Source organism: Meriones unguiculatus, chromosome 4 (assembly GCF_030254825.1).
Source record: "Meriones unguiculatus strain TT.TT164.6M chromosome 4, Bangor_MerUng_6.1, whole genome shotgun sequence".
NCBI classification, from domain to species: domain Eukaryota; kingdom Metazoa; phylum Chordata; class Mammalia; order Rodentia; family Muridae; genus Meriones; species Meriones unguiculatus.
Window position 1 is genome coordinate 32,549,175 of NC_083352.1, and position 27,743 is coordinate 32,576,917.

Here is a 27,743-nt window from a genome sequence, read left to right on the forward strand (position 1 = left end):
CTCTCCTCACTCTCTCTCTCAGGCCACCTGGAAACCAGCTATCTGCTTGTAGTTTTGGCTCCTTTATGCCTTTCTTCAGTGCACAACCGGTAACTTCTCTCTTCTCCTGCACCCCATCCAGAACCACGGGGCAAGGCCTTCCCCCATGATTACTGCATACTGGTTCTCCAGGAGGTCCTGCCACAATACAGTTCCTGAGCAAGTGTGGGTCACATCTGTTTTCAAAATCGAAGGTCTCAGTGAGAAAAACCAACCAGGAAAGGTGGGGCCCAGACTGTCTGACCAAGATGCATCTCAGACTTTCTGGGCCTCCGTCTCCTGATTTGCAACGAAAAAACAAACTGTGTTCTGCTGGCCTCTCAGTTTAGAGTTGCCATACACTGTCCAGTAAGTCTGGGCAGCAGGGGCCTCAAGTGTGCAAAAGGGTAGGGGTAGTTGGCAGAGGTTGATCGGCTCCAAAGGTGACATTTCACAGAGCCAACTCACCTGGGAAACACATGGTAGACAAGGGTCTCTGTTGTAATATATTTAAAGATGCCACATGCTCAAAAGATCTGGTATGAAGAGATTTATTGTATGGAAGTGGAGAGAGAGAGGAAGAGAAAGACAGAGATACAAAGATATATATATCATATATATATATATATAAAGATATCTATATCTATATCTATCTATCTATCTATCTATATATATATATATATATATATATAGAGAGAGAGAGAGAGAGAGAGAGAGATGGGGAAATGGGATGACCCCAGACACAGGAAGGAGAGAAATTGAAGCAGAGAATGTGCAGTGATTGGCCGGTCGCTTATTAACTGGTGCACACAGGTGATGATGTCAGGTTGCTAGCTGTAAATGGTTTTCTGATTGCTGTTTTGCATGATGCCCACAAATCTATATGAACAATTTCAAAACCTCCCCATGAATCATAAACTTCTGGGGAACCGACTTTTTATGAGGCTGTCGGCACCATTAAATCCAACTCTCCCACAAATAAACCGCTCTCCCTTTAAAGCTTGCTCCAGACCTTGCAGAGGGCTCTCAAGCTTTTATTTTCCTGCGGGGCTTTGAGCTGACAAGCAGGTGCCACCATAAGGCTCATTTTGCCAAACAGAACTGGGAGGGCAGAAGATGTGGATGGAGACCCTGAACCCCCACTGTGTTTCAAGTACGGAACTCCAAACTGGATCTGACTGGCTGGAACTCCAAACTGGATCTGACTGGCTTCCCCAGTTTGGGAATCAAAGGGAGACAGTTAGTTCAGGCCTGCAGTGCCTACCAAGAAATGCTCTAGCTCAGTTCCCCTCTGGAGCTACAAGAGACTGTAAGATAGGTGAAGAACAATGCTTCCCTGGCTCTCTCTCTCCCCTACACTGATTGGGTATAAAGTCTTACTGACACCCCTAGGGGGCTTGCACAGAGAGGCCAGGTTCTCCCAGCCATTGTCCTCCCTCCCACTTGCAGACCGGTTTTGGTATTTTTCATCTCAAGCATGAGTCAACAGCAGGCTGCAGAAGAGCTGCTCACCTTGTCCTAACGGCACATGCCCCACACGTACATGAAAAATAAAAAATCTAGGAATGATCAGAGACAAAAGCGTGGCTGAACAACTAACTAACAGTGTGTCTCTTCTATGACTGCGGCCTGAGAAACAGGAGCCCCTGTGTAGAGGACCAGGTTTCAGTCAAAACAATGCAGTAACTTCCAGTTCTGTCTTGCCTCCTTCCATATCATTTGTTTTTAGGGCAGAAGAATCAAAAGGCACTGGGATAAGCCCTTGGACGTGCATAAACTTTCAGCATAGAGCAAGGGACTCAGGTCTCCCAGGGTTATTTGGCATTAGTCAGTCTGCTTGCTTAGTTTTTATATACTTTTTAGCATATAAGGAACATTGTAGACAGGGTGGTGTCGGGTGTCACCAGGTGCTCTTGTGTCAGAATAATCGGATGATGTTAAAGTGCAGATTCCTGGACTCCATCCCAAACTAAATGAGTCAGACGTGGTGGGTGTGAGAACAGGAAATCTGTTTCATCTCACAGTGACGTTCGTGAACCCACGTTCTAGACAGGGGACCCAGAGTCAGGAAAACTTGAGACTTTAGAGGTAAGAAAGAAAAGACGGGGATGAGAAAGAGATCTCATGGACTGCTCTCAGAACCACGCACCACCGGCTGTATTTTGCATGTCTGTAGGTGAAAGAACATGGACTTTGAGATATCAGTAGAGCCAGCCACAGTCCAGGTTTAGGATACATATAGATAACAAGAGAATGACCCAAGTCTGAGGTAGGTATTAACTCCTCCTTTAAACACTTCATCACGATAAAGAACTTTAGAGGAAAGGTTTCCTCACGCTATCTCATTAAATTCTACTAAAAAAAAAAAAAAAAAAAGAAAAGAAAAAGGGCAGAAAAGAAAATCCCTCTTGAAATCAGCCGTACAGTGTGTCCAAATCACTTTAGACACACAGCCTTGTTAAGCCAGAACTGGGATGGCGAAAGCATTCACACATTCCGCAAGGTGTGAGGCAATCCGAGGTCTGCCGGGTCAGCGCTGATCGGGTGGTTTATATTCTGCTTTTCACAGCTTGCTTTATTTTTTTAAGGAGGTAAGAAGCTATTTCCACTTAGCAACAGTGTACTTCTTACAGCCTTAAAGGATCCTACAAGTCATTAGTTATGGATGCATGCCTGTACTGATTTCAAATGACTTTCTAGTGTTTTACTCCATTGCACAAAGCACTTTCTGTTGGGAGTGACAGAAACAGCCCGGCCACCTTGGCTTTGTATCCAAACCCTTTGGTTTCTGAGCTAGTTAGCAGTAGGCAAGCTCTTGAGTCTCAATTTTTTTTTCTTTTTATATACTACAACATATACGTATATATACATTGTATATGTGTTGTATAAATACAATATATACATATATTATATTTTATATATATAGTGACATATACATTGTCTATATCTTGAATATATACATATATAAGATATAACATATATACACATATTGTATAAATATAACACAATATATAAATACATACATATACATATTGGGGCAGGGGTGTGGCTCAGTGGCAGGAGATCTGTCTAGCATGTACAATGCCTGGGTTTGGTTCCTAGAACCACAACAAACAAATCTTTCTCGTTATATAGAACAAAAAATGTAATTTTAAGGACAACGGAAACCTCAAAGATTATGGCGAGAGGCCTCTATAAGCCACTTTTCTTCAATGCGACACCAGAAAGAATCAGAATGACTTTCTCAGAGGCAAAAGGTTGCTTCGGACGTTGGCCATGAAATGGGACAGTGAACTTTTAACTTTTGCAAGGACTGACATTCAAGCTTCTCCGGTCATGATTCGGACAGAGTCATACACCACCATTACTGTCATGCTCTCTGGGCGACTGAGATGTCACTTTTTTAAAAGGCGTTCATAGCAGATGCTTGTGCACTTAACCCCTCGACCCCCGTACACTACAAGGAGAAACCCACCTTCCCTGTTGCCATCATAGGTACGCTGCTGTCTGTGCACCCACATGCCGCAGGCCTACACACCTGAAAGGGGATAGCGAGTTTGCCTGTGGAGATATCGTAGTTCTGGACGGTGGAAGGAGGTACAGAGACAAGTGGCTCTAAGCACAAGGCCCTGATTGTGCGCCAAGTAACCAGAAGGGTGGAAGAGGTAGCGTCAACTTGTTTGAAAGATCTGGGTGAAACTCAGCTGCAGACAAGAGTCTGCACGGCAAGAGGAGAAGGGTACCACAAAGAGGAGGCGGCACTTCAGGAGAAGGGTAACAGGAGGAGGTAGATAGACACATGAATTAGACCACAACTGGGGCCTGCAGGAACCCCGTTGTGATTAAGAGGGAAAGAGCGCCGAGACACAAAGTCGGGCTCTACACAAACATAACAGAAGCAAAGTGGGGGGGGGGAAGGCAGTGGATGCTACAATGTCAGGCTTACAAGCGCAGTCTTTGGTGCCCATGGAGAAGGCAACTGTGGCCAGAGCAAGGTACCCCAGCGATGGGCAGCCACGGCAATATCGTTCATTAACGCAGCTATGGCTCCAGGGTCGCTGAGGAAGGACGGGCCTGAGAAGGGTTTAGGACACACTGCTATAGCTGTAGATAACAGAGAGTGATGCTGTGTAAGGAGAGTGAGTCAGTGGCCATCCTGGTTAAGAGTGACTCAACTGATGCCTCCTGGGACACTGAGGGGTACATTTCGCAGAACAGGTCTGAATAAGAAGATATGCAGAGGACTCAGGAAGCAAGGGGCCGTCCACTTGTCATCTCACGGGCCTGGCTCACCTGGGGGCAGGGCCTCAAAGGAAGCACACACCCGCAGCTCAGGAGGGAAGGGCTTAAATTATACACCCATGAGTCACAATCATATGGTCTGATTGCTGTACTGCTCTGTAGATGCTCCGCAATCATTGAGAATGTCTTCAGGGGAGGCTTTGGAGTGGAAAAGTACTAAGCTTGTTAAAACAATCCACAGACACGCAGAAAACACCTCAGAAGCATGGCCCTCTGTCAAAAAAGCCGTAGGTAAAGGAGGACACTACGTTTTCACCTAGGTGGATCTAGAATCTAGAAGAGACAAAACCGATTCTTGGTCATAAAATCCAGATCAGTATTTGCTTCTAAGGGAGGGGAGGCTTAAGCGAGTTTTCCCGGGTTACAGAAATGGTTAATGCAAGTGCAGACTATATGAATGTTTGTTAAAACCGATGGACTGGACTGTCTAGACAGCTCAGGGGATCCCAGGCTTGCCACCAAACCTAAGAACTAGAGTTCCATCATTGAACTCATAGGGTAGAATGGGAGAACCCAATTCTGCAAGATGTCCTCTGACCTCTACACATATGCTGTGGCACACACATGTGGATACACATACAAATAAATATAATTAAAAAAAAACCTGATGGGACAGGCAGAGACACAAGTTCAGAGCCAGCCTCGTATACATAGTGTTACCCTGTCTCAAACGAACAAACAAACAAAAAATGTGATGGAACAACATATATTATAATGACGGTACAAAGTTCTATATCAAAGGCAAATGGCTGTGCAAAAGCATGCCAAGATAGTAGGACTATAGGGTATTTCTTGCTTACACACTGGTCTTTAAAGTTTAAACTCTCAAATGCCAATAGATGCCAATAAGCTATACAAATGGAGGGTTCATTTTGTTGTTTTCGTTTTTTTTTTTTTTTTCTCCCAGAGGAAGTAGCAAAGGATCTCCTCATTAAGGACCATAGAGATTGAAGACATCAGAACAACACAAAATATATTAAATACATCAGGGCATGGTATGAAGGTCACTGGCCTCATGCTTTTGTTCTGCATAGACAGAGGTGTTCCTTGAAGAGGTTTGCCCCAGCAAGAGGCTTTCCATGAAGGAATGTGGGCCAGACAGGAGAAACATGCTAACTGCATGTCAGGTAGAAAGACTTAACTTGGAAAGGGACTATCTGAGCACTGAGTGAGAAGGCATCCATAAAGTCTGCCAATGGTGGAGGGCAAAGGCACAGACTATTTGAGACAGCCTCTCTCTTCTCTTGGTGCCTGCAAAGCATGAGGACATCACCTCATATGTTTTACTACTCTATTCAAACCCCGCACTAATGCAGCAAAATACACAGACTTTGTATCACCAAAGGGAAAATTCTGTGTACTCAAAAATGTTAAGTAACTCCTAACTGGGAGTGTATGAATGGAAACCTGAACCACTAGCCAGGCAGTGGAGGCACACACCTTTAATCCCAACACTCAGGAGGCTCTCTGAGTTCGAGGCCAACTTGGTGTACAGCATGAGTTCCAAGACAAAAACTGTCTCAAAAAACAAACAAACAAACACAAACCAATCAAACTTAAAACAAAATAAAACAAAACACAACACAACTATTCCACTAACTCAACATTAATGCCAATAGCAGCAAAGGACTGGCTGGGTCTCACTTGCTTTTGAGTGTGATCAGCCTGTCCTGAGGATTTCTGGTAGTATTTTCATCTACTTGCTATTCCTGTCCAGGGAAGGGTTTATGCTGTCACAAGAAGGCACTGCGACAGTAACTACACAGCTGTAAAACAGAATCTGTATGTACGGGGGATGCGCACGGGTGCCCAGGTAGGTGTGCCTGTGCACGCAACTATGTGTGTTTGACACAGGGTCTCACTACATAGCTCAGGCTGACCTTTCACTCACTATGCTGGCCTAGGACAACCGCTTGTCTTGGCCTCCTTAGTACTCGGTTACAGGCACACACCATGACGTTGACCTACAACTGCATACATCCATGTCTGTAGGGCTAACAGCAGTCAACACTGGCTATTACAGGTGTTTTACAATGTTTGACCTCATGTGATCCTCATGGCCATCCTTGGGGCACATGTGTATACTGTTACTTTAGGCAGAATAGAACTGGGGCAGAAGAGATGTGATGAGATGGGGTCTGGGCCACCCAGCTCCCAACCAAGGATTTGAACCTGGATCCTGAGATGCCACAGTCCTACACCTTTACGGCCTCAACTGGGGTTTAGGCTTTGATGTGTAAACTCTATCTTTTTCCATTATGGCAAGCTACACAAACCCAGCTGAAAGTTTCAAGAACTTTCTTCCCGGCCAGCTTCATTATGCTTGCTTAAAGGATTCTCTTCTACTCACTGGCCAAACAAAACCTTTTCTCAAACGCCTTTCCTGGTACTTGAGCAAGCCTGTCTGTCTGATTCAGTGGTTAGCAGAAATGACACCATTTCCCAAGTCCAGCCTAGGTGACAAAACAATGTGAACAGGCCACCCGTAACATCCTGACACTTTGACAGTGGCAGGAAAAGCACACCAGGCCACATGCTCCTTATCTCAGACAGAGAGGTGAGCGTACAAAGGATGGCTGTTTCCTGACAGGCTGTGTGATAGCTGGAAGTGCCGTGGACCGGGGCTCCAATTTAAATTGCTTAATTGTGAAGAGGGTTGCCATTCAAGCAGAGTCAATGAGCTCAGTGTCCCTTTCTTGTCTTGGTCCTGCCTTCTCTCAGAGACTAGAAACTTGAATCATTAGGCAAGGCTCATCTCCATCTCCACTGCATTCTGATGAACTCTGAAACACACACATGCACACAAAATACCCTCTTTCCACATCTCCTACCTCCATATCTGTTACAGTACTGAATGCACAGACAAACAAACAGAGCTGGTCATTGGGTAACCAAGAGGAGGCAGCCAGATCGAATTAAACAGTGGAAGGCCCTCAGGGTGTCTGGTTCAGGCTTGCCCATGCTGTGGTTTCTGTCCTGGTTTGCAAGAGCTCTCCCTCTTTGGGCTTCTGTGTTCCTTCATCTGTTTCCACAGGGCCCTTCCTTTCTATAAGGACACCAGCCAACATGGACGGATTGTCTACTGTTGTAAATCTCACGAGTTAGCTAGAAACTGGCCTTGACTCCCACTGGGAGGTACAAGGAACAGGAAAGGACAAAATCTTGACCCCACATGCACTAACCCTTGACCTTTGCCTTGGTTGGGCCAGTGTAGTTGTTGACAAATACTCCAGTTTAGCAAATTCGACTGGCAGTAATTAAACAATGGTCTGGTTCTCAGGGAAATACAGGATTCTTTGGAAATCAGATGAACAAAATCTGCTGTATCTTTAGCTGTTGCCTCTGAAGAACTTACACTATGCATTCTTTCAGCACAGCCTATCAGCAAGCAAAGCCAAGGACACGGCGAGCGACCTTTGGCTGAACAACTCCAGATCTAGTTGAAGCTAAATCAGGAAGGCCATTCTTAGGCTGAGGGGTCCTCACAAATGCAAGGAGGGGTGAGGGCGAAACACAGCGCTGTCACTTCTCTGCTACAGGTAGCTGAGGTAGAAAGGGCAACCATACTGTCTTTGTGCTTCCGATCTATGGTTCTCCAGAAGAGCCAAGAACTCAAATAGCAGACAGAAGGACTTCCCAGAGGGTGCTATGGGCTGGTAGGCATTCCTCCTCAGCTCATCCTGACTGTTTGAGCATGTATTCTTTTAACTGGAGACTCGCTTTACACACACACCATCTCAGGAATGCGCAGAACGATCACTCTTATCAGAGAGAGTAACTTTTTTCAACACTCTTTAATATAAAAAGCGGTCCCCCCCCCCCACTAAAAAAAAAAAAAAAAGAATAGAGAAAGAGATATGACATAACTATTCAACGGGAATCCACACAATTACAAAAATCATTCTGTCCCTGTCTACTCAGTATGAAGCATGCGTTGGACATCAGAAAGCTCTGTTAGCTTACTCAGACCAGTGCCAGGAATTCTATGAGCTTGAGGTCACACTGCCAGGATTCAAAAGTAATGTTGATAGTTAAGTGTTTCCACAGATATGAGAGGGAGAGAGAAAGAACAGCGGCCAGCGTGCAAGTCTGGCCACAGAACAGGAGGGAAGGGCACACTGTCGATTTCAGTAAACTTTATGATGACGGGCAGGAGCAGGGAAACAGGCGCTTACCTAGCTCTCCCCGAAGGTTGACAAGCTCTTGAGAGAGGGTTTTGTGTTGCTTCAGGGCTTCCTCTCGCTGCGGAAAACACACATCATGTTACTAATGTTCTGAAGAGGATCCCTCTTCAGTAAGGTACACACATTTATTTTATTGCTGCTAGGAAAATGGGACCCAGAGTCAAGAAACCAAGATAAGAATCACTTAAGCTAACAGTTTGTGTTAAGAACAGAGCAAAACACAGATGTCCCTCTGACGTGAAGGAATTTTGTGTTTTGAAAATCTGTATTTTCCCAGGTCCTGGGGAAACTTTCCTTTGAGGAACTGAATGGCTATTTAAAAATATTTGCTTTGAGCCTGGTGCTCACTGTAGATCCATAGACCCTTTCAGCTAATGCAAACTGTACTCAAGACTTAATGCATTCTCCCTCTCCAAGGGCAATAAAGGCCTAATCAGTTCAAGATAAATATTTAATGTTCTAAACATAGTCACTTATACAGACTTTGTCCCATATCCGCAATAGAAAAAAAAAAAAACTTTTGTTACAAGGCCAATCCTATATCCTAAAGAAGAAAAAAAAAAGTTTGTTTTGAAGCTAGGACAAAAAAAAAAAGATTAATCTCTTAAAGATGAAATTAAATTGATTTTACCGGCTACATACCAGTTTCCAAGGATTATTACATCATGAAGCAACTATAATTTTAAGTAGGCTTGACAAGGCGAAGTAAAGGAAATCAGGAGGCTGTTTCGGTGTATTTTTTTTTAAGTCAGACATCAATCTTGTGACAAAGAATAATTTTCAAGTTACCTGCAAGCCTGTAGCAGTCACACATCCACACATACTTACACAAACACAATCACTAGAAACAGTTCCTCAAGGCGAAGATTTGCCTGGTGCCAGGGTAGAACTAGGGACGGGGGACGTGAGAGAATTTCCAAGCCCTCGGTAAATGCCTTTCCTGGGATCACCTCGGGCTGTGGGGCTCCCGGCATCAGGATCACAGTGTTGCAGAGATCAGGAGACTGGCCTCTGCTGGCTAGACTTGCTTCTCGGTCAGAGCATCTCCCCTGGCTCCAGGCGGGGGCTGCGGTAGTCCCTGCCACCCTTCCAGAAAAATAAGCACTGTAAACAAACACTAATTACCCTTGCTGCTGCACATGGAGGAGAGAGGCACATTTTGCTGCTCGGGCAGCCCATTTTCCAGCTTCGGTCTCCAACGCCCCCACCCCCTGCACTGTCCAAGAAGTGCACAGGTGGCCACGCCTCCCACCGGTCGGGTCGGCCCACTTTCAGAGCCCAGCCCGGAGGAGCGCCATTGGCCCGGGTGGCCTTCCCTCCCGTCCCGCAGGTTACTGCCTCAGACTCCTCTGTCTCTCCCCCACCGAGGCCGACACTGCAGCTTCTGCCTCTGGCACAGGCAGCCAGCGATTACTTAAAGCCACAGCCCTTCATTTATGAGAAACGAGAGCCAGACATTTTCCCTGATCGATTGCCACTTACTTAGGATCAGCCGGGGGGCGGAGACAACAGAAATGGGACCCTCTCTGCGTGGATAATGGAGCTATTTTTAGATGCGTGAGCCTTTTTTTACTCCCCCTCTCTAATTGAGGTCATTAGATTATCACACTTACTAATAGAAAAGGGAAACTTGTTCTTCAAAACCCACACACTAAAGGCATGATGAAGTAGGTGAAGGGCAACCGGAGGGCCCTGTTGTGATTTAGAATTTTAAACGGCATTACTCTATAGTCCATTGATGCTCTAAAAACCGAAGCGCTGACCCGGGGGTTGGAGTGCACTTTTACTGTAATAGTCCCTCGATATCTTTACATATGGGTGGGTAACAGTGATTGGAGTTCTTAAAAGTCTGATTTCTTTTTCACCTAGTACATTCTGACATTAATGCTTAATGGAATCCTAAAAGTTTGAAGTCACCGATCAGGAATTCCCAAATTTCAAGAATAATAAACAATTGCTTCTCTAATGCAAAAATTAAAAGTTTGAGGACTGTAAAATAACCCACAAATATGCTGTTCTTCTCTTTTTCTCTCCTTCTTACTGGCTTTCCTTTGCCCCAGGCTCCCAAGTTCTAGAATTATAGGCATGTGCCACCTCAGCCTGACTTCTCTGGTACTTTCATGACAAGCCCTCATTTTATTCCCACCCTTGGATAAATGGCGGGTTTTGTCACTGGAGTGAAGACAAAGCAGAGGACGGCTCTATTAGGCATGCACAGTAAACCAGAAACTGTGAACTTGCTTCAGAGTCCCTTTTTCCACAGTAGCCAAGTTGAAAACACAAGTGGGTGAGAGGCAAGCAAAAGCTAATGCTTCCGGTGTTTATCTCCAAAGAGCTTTGGGGAAGCCACACACCTCCATAAACACACAAGGGGTGGTCAGCTTATTAAGGGTGTTCAAGAGGCAACAGGTTTCAGTGCGAGTGTGGACACCTCTCCTAACTCCACTTCCCTTAACCACCCTCAGACTCCTCCCAGTTCCATAGAGCAAGCAGACATCAAGGTCAGTTGTCACTCTGTCTCGGTGGCTCAAAGTGGGTTGGGAGAGAGCCAGTCCATGCTTCCTTCACAGTGACTCTCTAACCCTCTGATTTTGCCCTTAGTGTCACCTCTGCTCTAGTCCTGGTTCTGCAGAGCCCAGTTACTGAACCCTACAAGGGATTTCTGTACACCCTAGAGGGCTATTATTATTCCATGGTCTTTATGAGAAAAAGTTCCCTTCTCAAAGAGGCCTCTTGCATATTACAGACAGGACATTGGATTAGAGGTAGCTCAGGGATAGCACCTGTATGTGAAGCCAGCAACCACAACATACATTATGTGTGTGGCAGTCGTGCATGTGTGCGTTCGCATGGACTAGAATTGTCCAGCTCTTGTTCAGCATCCTAACATCTTTTAGTCAAGATGCTACCCTCTTCAGATGCCTGGCTTTCTTAACCTGACTCATTTTATACACTTTCTGAAAAGCTAAACGTCGGAGACAACATCCCCTCCCCAAAATGCCCAGGAGGGACATTTACCTTTCTCAATGATGAGTTATTACTCAGTACTAACTAAGTGCATTTCATATCATGTACCATTAATAATATGTAAGAAAATTAAGACATAGCTCCTGCCTTCAAGGAGCGTGGAACTTAGGGGGAAATGTCCAGGTCCAATTCTTCGGTCATCAATCAAAGCAGATGACATCATCTGAGGGGAAGCAGCACAGGACGATGGGAAACCCAGGGCTATAATATGATCTATTCAAAATGCAAACCATAGAGCCCATACTATAACAGACATATTGTTATTTCTGCATGACTGTCTGGGTTGCTTGCCCTTTAAATGTACTTATTATTTACTCCCAGATGATAAAATACATTCTGTCAGTTGGAGACAAGACTTTTTTTTTTTTCCAGCTGCTTAGGTTAGTGTCTCTGTCATAGATTATAAGCCATTTATAATACAGAGAAGAGGTTTATTTGATTATCTTTGTACTATAAAGCGCAACCCTTCCCCCCAATGCACAGTGAGACTGGAGAGAAGGGTGGGGATCCACACAAAGACGCTTTCATGCTCGTGCATTAAATGCATGAAGTGCTCTAAGAAAAAAAAAAAAAAAAAAGAAAGAAAGAAAGAAAAAACGGGATTCTCCATAACTTAATTAAGGTCCCCGGGATGCAAGCACTTAGCAGCTGGCTCTCATCCACTGGTGTACGTGAGCTCTGCTGGCTACCGAGTGGCATCAGCAGCACAGGAAATTTTACAGGAAAAAGCTGCCTCAGACAGTCTGGACCTGGCTCTGTCTGGTTTCCTCTGTATCGTCCACACGCTGCTTTCCCTCACTGCGGACACCTTTTTCTTCTCTTCTTTAAATCTGAGATGTTAGGTAGACTACCAGCATCATTTAAAATCCAACTTTTTTTTTTAAAGGTGCTAGTCTAGGTTAGATTCTATTTGCATGAAAAAAAAAAAAACCCTATTTGCTCTTGTTTCACCTTACTAAAGAAATCTGCCTAGAGAACCTACAATAAAGACTCTAGGGTTACTAACACCAACGAAGGTTAATGGTGTCCAAATGTTTCAATGGTGGGTTCAAAAGAATTCAAGGGTTAACGGAGTTTTAATTGGTTAACTTTCCCCATCTTTCCCTTTCAGGCGTCTTCTAACAGTGCTGCGTGCACCTTAGGCAACCTCACTGATCAGTTATAAAACAAAGCAGTAAAGAACGTTTATACGGGGATTTTGTGTGCCTTTTTAAAGAAGTGTCTGGGGTTCCACCCCTCCCCTCCCTTGTCTGCTCCGGTATGCTCTGTCTACTGTAATTCTCGGGGTGGATTTGCAAGAAAGGACTGCAGGCACACTCTGCTCTCGATGAACTTTTTATCTTAAAAAGCAAGAACAGGGGCTGGAGAAATGACTCATTGGTTAAGAGCACTGGCTGCATTTCCAGAGGACCGGGGTTCAATTCCCAGCACAGCTTACAAGTGCCTGACTCCAGTACCCGGGGATTTTACACCCTCTTCTGGCTTCCGTGAGCAATGCACATAATGACTACACAGTGTACGTGTATCACACACACAAAGTAGTAAAACTTACTTTAAAAAAAAAAAAAAAAAGGAAAACCAAGCCCAGAGGGAGGAGCTATCATACAGAAAACAAAGGAGAAGTTTAAGGTCCTGCAGTCCAGAGGGTGGGTAAAAGGTAGGGCTGGAAGGCCCAGGAATCTCCTTAAGAAGGGGGCTCCTGAGCTTTACTCATTTAGCATCACTATTACAGAGTCATTCTGCTGTGGCTTGGACAGGATTATCACCCTGAAACACTCAAGGACTAGACGCTTGACACCCCACCATGCTGGTACTGTTAGCATCATGATCCAAACATCAGTGGGTTTGTTCACTGATGAGGTCAATGCTGAACAGGCTATTGGAAGGTAGGACTTGACTGGAGAAAGTTAACTGAAAGTGGGGCTTTAAAGGCTACATTTTGTGCCTGGTCTCTTCCTATATCTTTCTCTTCCCCTTGTCCACCATGGCATGAACCATTTACTCCATCACCTGCTTCTTGCCATGATGTTCTACCTCACCCAACAACAGGGAAGCCAAATAACCATGAACACATATGAGAACTTAAGAAAAGTTCTTGAAACTCATTAAGAGTTTACCACTCAATGTACCAAACCTAGGGCCATTTTAATGAGTGCTGCATCCATTCTTTCCTCAAGTGAGTACCTAATGAACTATACAGATCATGTTTAGGGGCCAGAAAGTATCTTATTAATACCACATTTGCATATTCTGTGGGATGCTCCTGCCAGAAGGGGCTCTTAGACTAAAACAGTTGAGTGGGAGAGTCCGGCTTCCTTCTCAAGTACAATTCTGGATCTTTGCCCACAGAGGAGCAGTGAGGGCAGGACTGCCTGCTTTACTCAACTAGACCTTCACTGTCTGTAAAACCAGTCTGTGTGCGCTGGGTGCAGGTCGGGACGACCTGACGCTTACGAAAGGCTGAACATGCAGGGATCCAACTGTCCTGTCCATCAGGATCGTCGCTGCTGCTTGCTATCTGGAGTCACTGACTCTGCCTCGATTTTATTTGTAAATTCCCATCCATTAGCATTTGGGTGAGCACTTAAGAAGAGAAATAAGTGCTTACTAAGTGCCAGGTATTGTTAACAAATATTAACTCCCTCCTGCTTTTCTTCATGTGGCAGTGAGGGCTACGTTTAAAAGGATACCTGTGTCAAATTATTATAAAACCCTAGTCCAAGCTAATAAATCAGAATCATACCTAACATACACACATAATTTAATAATTTCCTAGTAGGCATATTTTTAAAATTATAATTGTTTTTTTTACTCAGCTCAAATATCTACAACATCAATATAAAACAGTAGTAATATATTCATAACTTTTTCTTCTAAATCTTTAAATATACCGTGTGTGCTTAAAGACTTAGACACCTATTGCTCAGTTCATGCTGATTATTCTGTAGATGCTCATTTTCCTTCTTAGAGTCCTAGCTACCATTTCAGATCATGTGTGGACAGTGGAGAACCACCCGAGGATTTAACCAGCAGGATGGACACTCTGCGGAGATGCAGCTGTTAGCTGACAGTCCTTGGGATGGACTGCAGAGAGAAGGCAAGAGCAGAAAGGTGCCATCAGAACCTAGCATTCAGCCAGGTCTGAACAGGGTGACCTTGGTAGGAAGAGCAACCTCATTTCCCAAAGCTGCATATGCTATTGTAAGTCTGAAGTTTTATAAAACACCACAGGCAATTATCCTTTTGCTACTGTCATCCTTGGGAGGGAAAAGTGAGTACTAAAGAAATATGTTCAGGCTCAGAAGGTGGCTCAGAAGTTAGGGGTGCTTGCTGTGAAAGCAAGAGGACCTGAGTTCAAATCCGAAATACCCATGTAAACCCCCAGGCATTGTAGTGTAAGCCTGTAACTTCAGCCTGGGGAGATGGAGACAAGTGGATCCTGGAAGATCACTAGCCCACCAGCCAGCCTGGCTAAAACTTCCCGAGATCTTTAAAAGCAAGGTGGAGAGCAACAGAGGACCAGCATCCTGCTCTAAAGTCTGCATGCACGGTACCTGCATGTGCACACGCTATGTACCACACACAAGAAAGGAAGGAGAGAGGGAAGGTAACAGAAAATCATTACGATCCCAAATTCTAGAGAAAGACAAGGAGTGAGTGATAAAAGTAAAGTTTGGGGTGTGGAGATGGCTCAGTCAGGAAAGCGCTAGCCTTATAAGCACAAAGTCCTGAGTTTAATCTCTAGGACTCTCATTTTTAAAAAGCCAGACATGGTCCCACATACTAGAGTACTGGGGAAGTGGAGACAGGCAGGTCCCTGGGGCTTGCTTGGTAGCCTCAAGCCAGGGAGAAACCCTGTCTTAAAATGAAGGCAGATGGCCCCTGGGGAATAAATAATGAGGCCGTTCTCTAGTTTCTTACCTGCGTATACATACTGTAAACACAGGTGTGTGTGCATGCAAGCACACACACACGCACACACACACACACACACACACACACACGGATGGTGGGGTTAAGAGAAAGAGGGGAGGGATGGCAGATCTTCTAAACATTAACGTAAAGTAAACGTATTTGTAGGACAAGCTTGCGCATCCTCCTCCCCCACCAGCCTCCTTACCTCTGACAGGAGGTGCTGGATCACAACCGTTAGTGCTTCAAACCTGGTATTACCACAGGAAAGAAGCTGCTTGAGGTGCAGGATAAAGCCACTTTGGTTTTCACATTTGGTCTTGTATTGGGCCAACTCAAGGGTTCTCTCAGAGGACAGCACATCTGGAGCTGTCTGGGTCTGGATGCACAGGCTTCTGGGGTTCTTCTGCCTGCCTTTTTCAACTGCAGGAGGAAGGAATGAAAGCACAAAGACATGTGAGGTTAATTGTTTTTATAATCACTGCCACATGAAAGCATCTAAACCACACTTACGTTGGGAAATGTATACGGAAGCAGGCTGCAACTGATTAGGGATCAGGACCCAGGGGCTTTATATGCACATGAACCAGACAGAATTAGCAACTCGGAAACATAAAAGGCTGATGGCAACACAGTGACTTCCTGGCTTTTATTTTAACCCGTCATTGTTGCATGTGCTTACGATGTGTGTGTTCCTGAGGCAGTCACAGGACAACCTCCCAGACCCTGTTTGCGTTTATTACAGGTCCCAGGATCAAACTCGGGTCACCAGACTTGTGTGACCAGTACTTTCACCTGCTCAGCCATCTCTGCAGCTTGACTTCATAATTTTTAATCTTCCAGTTAACTCTGACAAGCAAAGGCCCTTTTCTGTGTCTACTGGGGTGAGCCTATGGTTTCTGTCTTTGAGTCCATTTATGTGATGAATTACACTTACTGTTCTTGCATGTTGAGCCATCCCTAAATCTCTGTGGTGCAATCAGCTTGATCAGAGTGAATGACCTTTTTGGTATGATCTTGAATTCAGTTTGCCAGTATTTTACTGGAAATTTCTGCATCTACGTTCATCACAGAGATTACAAACCCCTGTGTGTGGGGGGGGGATGTGTGTGTGTGGGATGTGTGTGTGTGTGTGTGAAAGAGAGAGACACAGAAAGAGACAGAGACACAGAGAAAGGAGACAAATAGAGAATGCGAATCTGTTATCAGAGCAATACAATAAAGTATACTGGAAGACTGAAGAAAACAAGAGTGGTATTGTATTTATGACACAGGCTGAGCAAAGTAAAAGTCACTTTTGCAGCAGGCAGAGCTAACACACAGGATTCAACCCGTTTTACATTCTGGAGAAGTGCTGAAACTAAGCAGCAAGACATTCCAAATCAAGGACATAGTTTTAAATCTGTTTTTGCTTTTAAACAAAAGATGAAAAGGTACAATTGAAAAGCAGAGATTTTAAAAAAGAAAGCGGATAGCAACCCCTACTCTGATATGATAAGCACCAAAGGAAGAAAAAAAAAACTCAAATTATTGAACTTGAAATGCGTTTCTTTCCTCCTACATTTTCCTTGTTAAAATTTTGTTATACTGAGCCTGGTAGCACACACTTTTAATCCCAGCACGTGAGGGGCAGAGGCAGATGAATCTCTGTGAATTCCAGGGCAGCCTGGTCTACACGGATGTTGAAGGACAATTGAGGATACACAGCGAGACACTGTCTCCAAACAAATGACTAAATTTGTTTTTAATTAGCATGCAGACTTATAGGTTTCATTATAGTATTTCATAGATTTCTGCAGTTTTTTGTTGATCTTCCTCCCCCAACCTGAAAATCATCCAACTCCCCAATAGCCCCCTTCCACATTCCTGTCACAGGACTCCTGTGCATTTTCCACAAATGCACAGTGTTGCCTTCCTGCTGTCTTTCTGGTCACTGCCACAGTCTGCACCAGAGATGTCACTCTGAATTTACTAAACCAGCACACACACACACACACACACACACTGAAGATCTCACTCTTTGCTTCTCTGAGATTGCTGTAAAGAGCACTGTATGTCTGGATACACTGCTTCATTTTATAGTAAGTGCAAGCTGTGTTCCTCAAGAAGTAACAGTGAGATAAATACAAAGTTCTCAAACACATGCTACTATTCCATATTCATCTAAGACACTGGTTGAAGAGGTTGTCCACTTCCTGTGCTGTGTTCTGGGAATAACTCATTTTAAATGAAAAATCTTTTTCAGTTTTGGAAGCATTCCAAACATCAAGTCACTTTGGATAAAACAGGAAGCATACTGCTTAGTGTCTGGAAATAAACAGGCCTAATAATCAAAACAAACACAAATATGAAAATGAAAAAATGGCACATGAAACTAAAAACAGTAAAAATAAATTTTCCTTATTGTGCCAAGCCGTCTGTACGGCGCCATCTGCATTCACTGGTGACAAACAAGATTGACAGAACTTCTTTTTTGGTTTTTGGTTTTTCAAGACAGGGTTTCTCTGTATAGCCTTCACTATCCTGAACTCACTTTGTAGACCAGGCTGACCTTGAACTCACTGCGATCTGCCTGCCTCTGACCCCCTGAGTACTGGGATTACAAGTGTGCGACACCTCACACAGCTTTGACAGAACTTTTTAAGCAGCAAACTTTTTCTCTGATGTTTCAGGGAGCCACAAACTATCATCCAGGAGTGCTAAGAGGAGAGTAAAGACACATCTGGATTGTGTCCCAAGAGCCAATGGTTCTTGGTTACACTCAAAATAATACTTATATATCAAGTTACATTCAAGACAGCATTGTAAGTTTCAATCAGATTAAGGTGCTCTCATTTCCTGTGGCTGCTTTAGATGGTGAAACAGTTCCTAAGATTTGATAGTCCTCAGTTCTAAATTGACCGAAATTCCCGCTGTGTCTTACAGTACTTGGAGATGGGGAAGGTTTCAGTCACTCTTTACTGGCTGTCGTTTTCAAGTTGCTTATCATTAGTTGCCGCTTCCCTAGAGGCAGGCGACATCCAGCTTGATGTTGCCATAATAAAACACTCCAGAAAATAAGTCCACCACCACCACCACCATCCACCCACCCACCCACCCACCCACCCCCACTTGCTCAGCCTGCTTTCTTCTAACACCCAGGACCACCAGCCCAAGGATGGCACCACCCACAGTGGGCTGGGTTCTCCCATTAATTAAAAACATTCCCTACAGCTAGATCTTATGAAGCCATTTTCTTAATTGAGGCTCCCTTTTCTCTTATGACCCTAGCCTGTGTCAAGTTGATGTGAAATTAGCCAATACAATGTTCTAAGAAATTACATTTGCCACGTAACAGATCAGAACAACGGCGGTTTTTACTGTTCAGGGCATTCTCTTTTTCTCTCTTCACTGAGGCTCCGTCTTTCAGTAGCCCAGGTTAGCTTCAAATTCCTGGTCTCAAGTGGTTCTCTGCCATAGTCTCCAGAGCAGCTGTGACTATAGGCACGCACCACCCCGGCTACCCCTTCTTGTGATCCTTCTGGTACCTACATAGGAGAGGGAGGGAAGGCCATTGCGGGTGAAAGGGTTTCTCAGGTCTGCCTCTTTGGGATAGAGTCATTTAGAATCCGGGCCACCGACAGACACAGTCTGCTATCCCCACACCCTCTGGAAACTGGACTGGCTTGCAGTATAGGACATCCGCAGAAACAAGTGCATGCACTAAGCTTACCACACTTTTGAAACCTAACAGATGACTGTAGTTTGAGGGGGTGACTCATCTGCTCCCCATTTTTCCCACAGTGCCGGGGATCAGACTGGGACGTTATGCATACTCAGGACTCTACCACTAAGGCTACATCTGAGGGTTCAAAACACACTTCTCATACTTGCATAGGAATAATCGTACCCATAGAGCCGTTTTCCCCAGCACCCATTTTTATGCTTTAAAATGACAGGGTAACTTATCTTCACAAATTTCAACATAAAATAAAAAAATAAAATAAATAAAGACCATTATTTCCAAAATGGTTAAAATGAATGTTGAGCCCTTACATCCTTACTCAACACTTCACCAGCAAGGAAATACAGCCTACTTCTGAGTAGACTGCTCTCTCCTAGAATTTAAACACAGGGATTTGCTGAAAGCATGAACAGAATTAACAGCCAAGGAGGGGATGATACATCGTCATCTTTTCCCCCCCGAGTACAAGCCTTCCATTGTGCAGGGTGCCCCCTACCTGGGGCTGGACAAGCGCACTGTGACCTCAATCTTCGCTCCACATACTGTGCTCCCTCAGGAGAGCAGTCCTGCCTGGCAACTGATGACCCAGTTCACACGTCCTTCCCTGTCCCCATTCCTGAGGACCAGAGAGAACACAAAAACGCACGGTAACGCTCGAAGCCCCAGGCTCGTATGAATGGGCTACTTCCTCGCTTGAAAAGCCAAGGGTTTTCCCTGAGCCCCCAAAGGATTTGCTATTTACATGAAATTATCATAGTGTGACAGATTTAGCATACTATGAAGCAAACTTTGGCCATCTCTCCTTACGTGGGTCCTCACATGCTTATCAGGATGAGGATGTTACTGTTTTGATAAATGGCTGCTTTTAAAAAGATAAAATTTTTGCTTATTATATCTATGTATCTATTAACAGAACAAGATCCAATTTCAATAAATTCATTTAATCTGAGACCTTAAAATTATCAGTTCTGATCCATATGTATTCAGTGCAGTGAAACACAAACTGGAAAACAAAACTAGTTGTGTACAAATGTGCACAATATGTATGTCCTGGGATTGAACCCAGATCTTCAGGCCTGGTGACAGATGTTTTTACCTGCTGAGCCACCTGTGTGTCTCCCAAAAGTTTTAATCACAAATATTTGCTCACAGTTCCATTATAATCAGAGACAAGACCACGTTATTCACTCTCTCCATATCTATTCAATATAGTATTTACAGTCTTAGCTAGAGCAGTAGGACAACTGAAGAAGATCAAGAAGATACAAATTGAAAAGGAAGTCAATGTATCTTTATTTGCAGATGATATGATAGTATACCTAAGTGACCATAAATATTTCACCAGGGAACTCCTATAGCTGATAAACACTTGCAGCAAAGTGGATACACGCGCGTGCGCGCACACACACACTCACACAAATTAAAACAATCAGTAGCCCTCCTATATACAAATGACAAATGGACTGAGAAAGAAATCAGGGAAACACCTTTCACAATAGCCTCAAAATACAAAATACCGTGGAGTAACTCTAACCAACCCAAGTGAAAGATCTGCCTGATAAAAACATTAAGTCTTTGAAGAGCAAAAGTTAAGAAGGCGGAAAGATCTCCTGCTCATGGATCAGTGGATTAACATACTAAAAATGGTCATTTGACCAAAAGCAATCTACAGATTCAAAACAATTTCTATCTAAATCACAACAATTCTTTATAGATATTGGAAGGACAATTCTCAACTTCATATGCAAAAAGAAAAACCCAGGATAGCTAAAACAATCCTGTACAATAAAAGACTGCTGGAGGTATCTCCATCACTGATTTCAAGTTCTACTACAGAGCTATAGTAATACAAACTCTCATTGTATTGGCAGACAGACACATTAATAAATGCAATCAAACTGAAGACCAAGACATTAATCCACATGCATATGGACACCAGATTTTTTATACAATGGCTGGAAATATACAATGGAAAAAAAAAAAGACAGCATCTCCAACAAATGATGCTAGTATAATTGGAAGTCTGCATGCATAAGAATGTAAATAGATAAATGTATTTATCTCCCTGCACAAAACTCAAGTCCAAGTGGGTCAAAGACCTCAACATAAAAACATATATTGAAATTGATAGAAGAGAAAATAGGGAATATTCTTGAAAGCATTGGCACAGAAGACATCTTCCTGAAGAGAACACTGAAAGCTCAGGCACTAAGGTCAACAATTAATAAATGGGACCTCATGAAACTGAAAAAGATTCTGTAAAGCAAAAGATGCCATCAATAAGACAAAACAGCAGCCTACAAGACTGGAAAAGAATTTTATCAACTCCATGTCTAATAGAGAATTAATATTTAAAATATATAAAGAACTCAAGAAATTGATATCATAAAACTAAATAATGTAATTTTTAAATGAGGTACATATCTAAACAGAAAGTTCTCAATAAAGGAAACTCAAGTGACTGACAAATGTTTGATATCCTTAGCCATCAGGGAAATGCAAATTAAGCTTTGAGATTCCATCTTACACCTGTCAGAATGACTAAGATTAATAATACAAGTCATAGCTTATGTTGGGGAGGATGTGGAGCAAGCGAAACACTCCTTCATTATTGATGGGAGTGCAAAACTTGTACAGCCACTATGGAAATCAATATGGCAGTTTCTCAGAGAGTTGGGAATTGAAGACCTAGCTATACTACTTTAGGTATGAGCACATACCTAAAGGATGCTCCATCCTACCATAAGGACACTTACTCTACCATGTATATTGAGGTTTTACTCATAATAGCCAGAAACTGGAAACAACCTAGATGTCTCTCAACAGAAGAATGGATAAAGAAAGTAAAGCTGGTGCCTACATGGAGCCCTCACACATACATTCTAGTGTCTTCGGTGCAGAAGGTACTTTGCAGGCTACTGAAAGAGAAATGTGGACACCAACTTTGATCTACCATCTGTTCTGCCTGAAAATTATGTTAGGGTAGCACAGAACTTTTGGGAGTAGCCAACCAATATCTGATTTGACTTAGGGCCCACTCCAGAGAGAACCCATGTCTGACACTGCTTGGGACCAAGAATTAGAGACTATACAGCTTAGCGACCTAAGATAAAAACCAAACATGACTAATCTTTTTTTTTAAGGTATCAATAAAATGACTCCTAATGATATTCTGCTATATTCATAGATCAGTGCCTTATCTAGTCATCACTGGAGAGGCTTCCTCTGGCAGCAGCAGATGGGAACAGATACAGAGATCCACAGCCAGACATTACATGGAGATAGATAGATAGATAGATAGATAGATAGATAGATAGATAGATGAAAAGAGAGAGAGAGAGAGAGAGAGAGAGAGAGAGAGAGAAATAGAGTCTAAATAGGATGTGTCCATCAAATCCCTGCCCCTCAAACTCAGGGAACCCTGAGGAAGAGGGGTCAGAAAGATTGTAGGAGACAGAGAGGATAGAAAACACCAGGAGAACAAGGTGCTGTGTATCAACTAAGCAAAGCACATATGAGCTCATGGAGATTAAAGCAGCAAGCATCAAGCCTACATGAGTCTACACCAGGTTCTCTAAGTTTATATTATAGCTTTTAGCTTAGTATTTTTATAGGATTCCTGGCTGTGGGAATGATGGGTCTCTGACTCTTGTGACTGTTCTTGAGACTCTTTTCCTCCTGTTGGGTTACTGTGTCCAACTTTGATATGACCGGTTCTGTTTCATCTTATATTTTATTTTGACATGTTTGCTTGTTATCTTTTAAAAGCCTGTTCTTTTCTCTTTTTTTAATTTAATTTTATTACATTAATTACACTTTATTCACTTTGTATCCCCCCATAAGCCCCACCCCTCCTCCCCTCCCAGTCCCACCCGCTCTCCCCCTTCTTCACGCATGTCCCTCCCCAAGTCCACTGATAAGGGAAGGTCCTCCTCTCCTTCCTTCTGATCTTAGTCTATCAGATCACATCAGGAGTGGCTGCACTGTCATTTTCTGGGGCCTGGTAAGGCTGCTCCCCCCTCAGGGGGAGGTGAACAAATAGCAAAGCCTGATAGAAAGGGAATGTATCCAGAGGGAAGGGAATAAAGGGAGGAACTAGAAGGATGTATGTGGGGGAGACTATAATCGGGATATATATGAGAAAAGAATCTATTTTCAATAAAAAGAAAAATGAAAAAAATTAAGACCATCTCACTTTCAAAATGGCTAAATTTTTATCATCTTATAAAAAGTAAATCACTCCATTAGATGGATGCCCATTTCATTACTAAGCATCTTTAGAGAGAGGCTTACCACACCCTCCCAACTCAAGAGCATAATCATGAGATAGAGCAGCTGAGGAAAAAAACCCACCTTTTGTCCAAACAGGTCATCCACTTACAAAATCTGCTTGTTTCCCTAGTTATTAAAATCTCATCAGAGAAAAGAGCAGTGAGAGTGTATTGCATTTCATGAAGCATAAGAGCAACCTATGGATGCATCTATTTTTCTACACGTTGTCCTACTCACTACTACTCATTAAAATCTACAATAACAGGATAGGCAAGGGGTCCATTGGGTGTCCAGCAGAGATCATCTCCCTAGTGTCAAGATAAGCCTTTCGGAGGCCCATAGGGAATGGCAGCATCAGGGACTACTATGGCTCTTCAAAACATCCTGACCCACTGCACAGTGTTGATCTACTTGAGACTCCCAGCACACTAGTGAGGTCTCAAAATGAACCCACGTCTGGGGCAGCGACTGCTTCCCCCTTCTTTCCAGAGGTCTTCTAAGGTAACCTTGCCCTGCCCCACACATTTTCTTATAGCCGAAGCAGCCTGATTGTTATTGGTGCTTGAGGCTAGCATGGGATGGTCCAATTGGCCTTTCAATCATTTAAGGGCTGTCACACTGGACAATAAAGTTAGACCTTGAAATCTGGTCTCTGGAGTCTGAGTCCATGGATTCTGCATGGGCTCCATCGCCATTTAACACTCCCCCTCCCAGTTCCCGATCCCCACACCAGAGGATAGTATTTCTCTGGGATGCAGGAAGACAACCTGAATCTCTACCAGCCTATACAGCCAAACGAGTTCCACTTTTCTGCACTATCATCAACCCCACCTCTGAAAGTTCTAGTAATACCATGCACTTGTTTTTGCAGTTGGTGTCTCCTTGATATTTGATGGGGTTTTTGTCATGCAACATCCCATGTAAAGTATTTAAATGAGAATCAATGGGAATATGACCTAATATAAAGGAGCACCCGGGTATACCATGGTTATCTAAATGGCTGCTGCTCATTCTGTAGCTGTCTATAGAATGCATCTTAACCAACTGGTTCTGGCTCTCAAGAAACTCTTGCTGCAGACAAAAGTATGTCACCAGACTTAAGAGTATGGCATATGATAATCAAAATCTGGAATCACATATACACAGTGGGGTGGGAGTACAGGCAGAGAATGTCCTAGGTGTGGGGGCAGAGTCTTCACTGAATTTCCTCATGCAGCAGACAGATAAGTGGAGGAGGTTGCTGGGAACTGAAGGCAAAGTCAGAAAACACAAAGGCAGACTCACAGCCCCCAAAGCCTCTGCACCTGAACACAATCACCAACCCCAACATAAAATGAAGCCACTGGGAACATAAACAGGAGCAAGGGTGTGGGCACCACGCAAGATTTTATCTTGTAGGAAACAGAGAACAATGCTGAGCAGGGTCCTGTGAAGGGAAGGAAGATCTAAAGCGGCCAAGTCAGGGACAGTGAGGCCAGGAGAGAGTTCAGAGGACACCAAATCTGGGGTCCATGACAGTGAGAACAGGCATAAAAGAAGAATGGGATTATGAGGCAGAACAGGAGGCTCACATAGTCAGTTAGATGAAGAGGGACTGCGTGAGGTACAAGCTTCCAGCTGGAAGCTGTTGGCTTGACAGGCAGAATGAGGGCAAGGGCAGGAGGAGGGGAGGAGTTCAGAGAGGCATATGAGGAAGGTGTTAGAACCTTCTCTCACACTCTGCTCTCAAATCCCCAAGAATAGCCCATTCTAAACTCAACATCTCTTCACATTAATCACCCGCCATGTGCTCTTGAAGGTGCAATCAAGCCTAAAGACTCTCCCCAACACACAGGAGTATGAACACACACATCCTAGCTCTACTAACTTAACAGTGATAGTAATCTATACAACCTAATAAAATTTATTTATTATCACTTATGCAGGCAAACATTACCTTAACATAGAGCTATGTTTTCAAGAATGACCTTGAGTTTGTAATCCTCCTGCCTCCACTTCTAGAACTCTAGGGCGGCAGGCATGGGCCCCCATTCATGGTTTGTACCGCACTTGCTTGGCTAACACACAACCAACTCAAGTGCATCTCAGTCTTGTTTTTCGAGACAGTGTCTCTCTACATAGCCCTAACTATCCTGCAACTTGCTATGTAGACTAGGCTGGCCTTGAACTCACAAACATGCTTGCCTCACCCTCTCAAGTGCTGGGATTAAAGCATGCTCCACCGCAGTCCACTTACATCTCCATCTTTAACAGTGGTTTTATATGGGCGTTTTTGTTTGTTTGTTTTTGTCTTAATCCTCTCTACTTGTCAGTCTTACTAGATTCCTAAAAACCTACTCAGTAACATAAAGCCTGCTTATGCCAGTGGTGTCTTTTTAATTTTACCAATGACAACATGCACCACCAGCATGTCCTTTCTAATTAAACACGTGCGAAGGATACAGTATCCCAAACAATGTCCTGTCACCAGTAGGATCTCCCAAACAAGCTGAAGCAGCCTGCTGGGAGGGCCTTCTTGTAATTACTCCTCCACCAGACTTTCGACTTGTAAACACCGTGTCTTCTGTGATTTTTACATCCCAGGCTAAGCCAACTCAGGTGATGTCACTGCTAAGCCACCGACGCTGTGGGTGGTCTCTGTGTAACTACAGGTGGCATCTCCAATGCTCAGGTCAGGTTATGATCGTGTTTATAAAAGAGAGACTTCTGACACCCAACAGCTGGTGTAGACACTTGCCAACATGATGCAATGAGAGGTAGCAGGGTCTCCAAAATGTATCAAAGTTGTTAAGAACAAAAACCAACAACCTCATAAATAACCTCATTTAAGCACAGTAGATTCTCTTGTAAAAGAAACCAAAATTCAAATAGCCAGCTAGAACATTCTTCATTAGAAAGACCTATGTAAACAACAAAGAGAACACCAGTCTCAAAATATTAACCCTGTGACGAGGGATGTATAGAAGAACATCTATATGTCTGTATGGGAGAACCAGGTTATAGAAGTCACAGGAGGGCAAATCTCTCAGTCCCATGACTGTTTGAATGAGATAGTTGCCATAAGTCTTGGCTTTTGAATACTTGGTCCCAGTTGGTGGCTGTTTGGGGGAGAAATAGGTTTTGATGGAGAAGGTGAATCAGTAAGGACAGGCTTTGAAGTGTCAAAAGTGCTCTCTGCTTCCCACTTGTGGAACAAGATGTGACCTCTTAACTGTTGCCACCCTAGACTGTAATCCACTGTAGCCATAAGCCCAGTGAAACCTTTAAAAGTTGCCGGGGTCATGGTGTTTTATCACAGCAATAGAAAAGGACACGAATACAGATCCTAAAAAAATTTTCAGTCAAATTTTCCCCAGAGCTACAAAATCACAGATAAAAAGAATTCCAAGATAATTAACAGTACAGCTATGAGGCATGCAGAAAAAGGCATTAAAAATCCCAGCACTGTCTTTTAACTAAGATCATAAGCAATGTGCATATGCTATTCTTATTTGGGATGGGAGGGGAGAGAGCATTGCTATAGCACAGGGTCTTGCTATATTTCTCAATACTGCCTCATCTTCCCAACAGCTAAGAACATAGATATATGCCATCACACTTAGCTCTGCACACACTGCTAGCAAATTAGCTCTTGGACATTTTTTTAAAGCTAACCCGAAGTGTCACAACACATATTGTTGGGATGGTTTTGTTTTTTTCTGTTTGCATTAGTATGTAGCGCTGGCTGTCCTGGACTTAGCTTTGCAAACCAACATGGCCTTGAACTTCCTACCTACCTCTGTCTTCTGGGTGCTAGGGTTAAAGGCATGTACCACAACATCTGACCATAATATATGTTTTTATTATTATGGCGAGTCTCTATGTTCTTGGTAGGTAGCCATCAGTGTGGTCAGAGGCCAGTGAAGTCATCAAGATGGAAGCAAAAAGAAGGATGTAGCTATCCATTAGGACAGTGAAATGCAGTAGAGATACACCACCGACCTGTTGTCCTTCATTCTGGCCCTTTATTTATTCTACAAATGACCAAATCTCTTTTCATATATAAATTGATATGTATATATATACATACACACATATCATACTATATGTTTATATTATGGAAATTATCTTTAATAGATTCATTAACACCGATTATGTTGATGTTTGAGAAAAGTGCATATTTATCTTAACAGGACATGAACAGAATAACCACCGTAACTATTCCACTTCTAAAACATTAGGGTAATAAAAGAAACACCTGAAATACAGAACACCTTCCTCAATGCATTATTTTAAAGTGGAAAGTTAAAAGAGGTTCAGGTAAG

The 27,743-nt window shown here is 43.4% G+C and overlaps 1 protein-coding gene across 7 annotated transcripts in view; it reads right to left on the reverse strand.

Moving 5' to 3' along the window:
- The window catches only part of Mtus1 (microtubule associated scaffold protein 1), a 144,504-nt gene that overhangs the window by 17,060 nt on the left and 99,701 nt on the right, over nucleotides 1-27,743 (reverse strand). For 6 of the 7 annotated variants that reach the window (XM_060381641.1, XM_060381640.1, XM_060381638.1 and 3 more), the window contains 2 exons: nucleotides 15,652-15,866; nucleotides 8,496-8,562 (listed from right to left, as the gene is read on the reverse strand). In XM_060381641.1, coding sequence (XP_060237624.1) covers nucleotides 8,496-8,562; nucleotides 15,652-15,866 — 282 coding nt within the window. Of the gene's footprint in view, nucleotides 1-8,495; nucleotides 8,563-9,629; nucleotides 9,804-15,651; nucleotides 15,867-27,743 lie in introns of those variants that run through there. The other variant, XM_021626488.2, reaches the window with a different exon arrangement.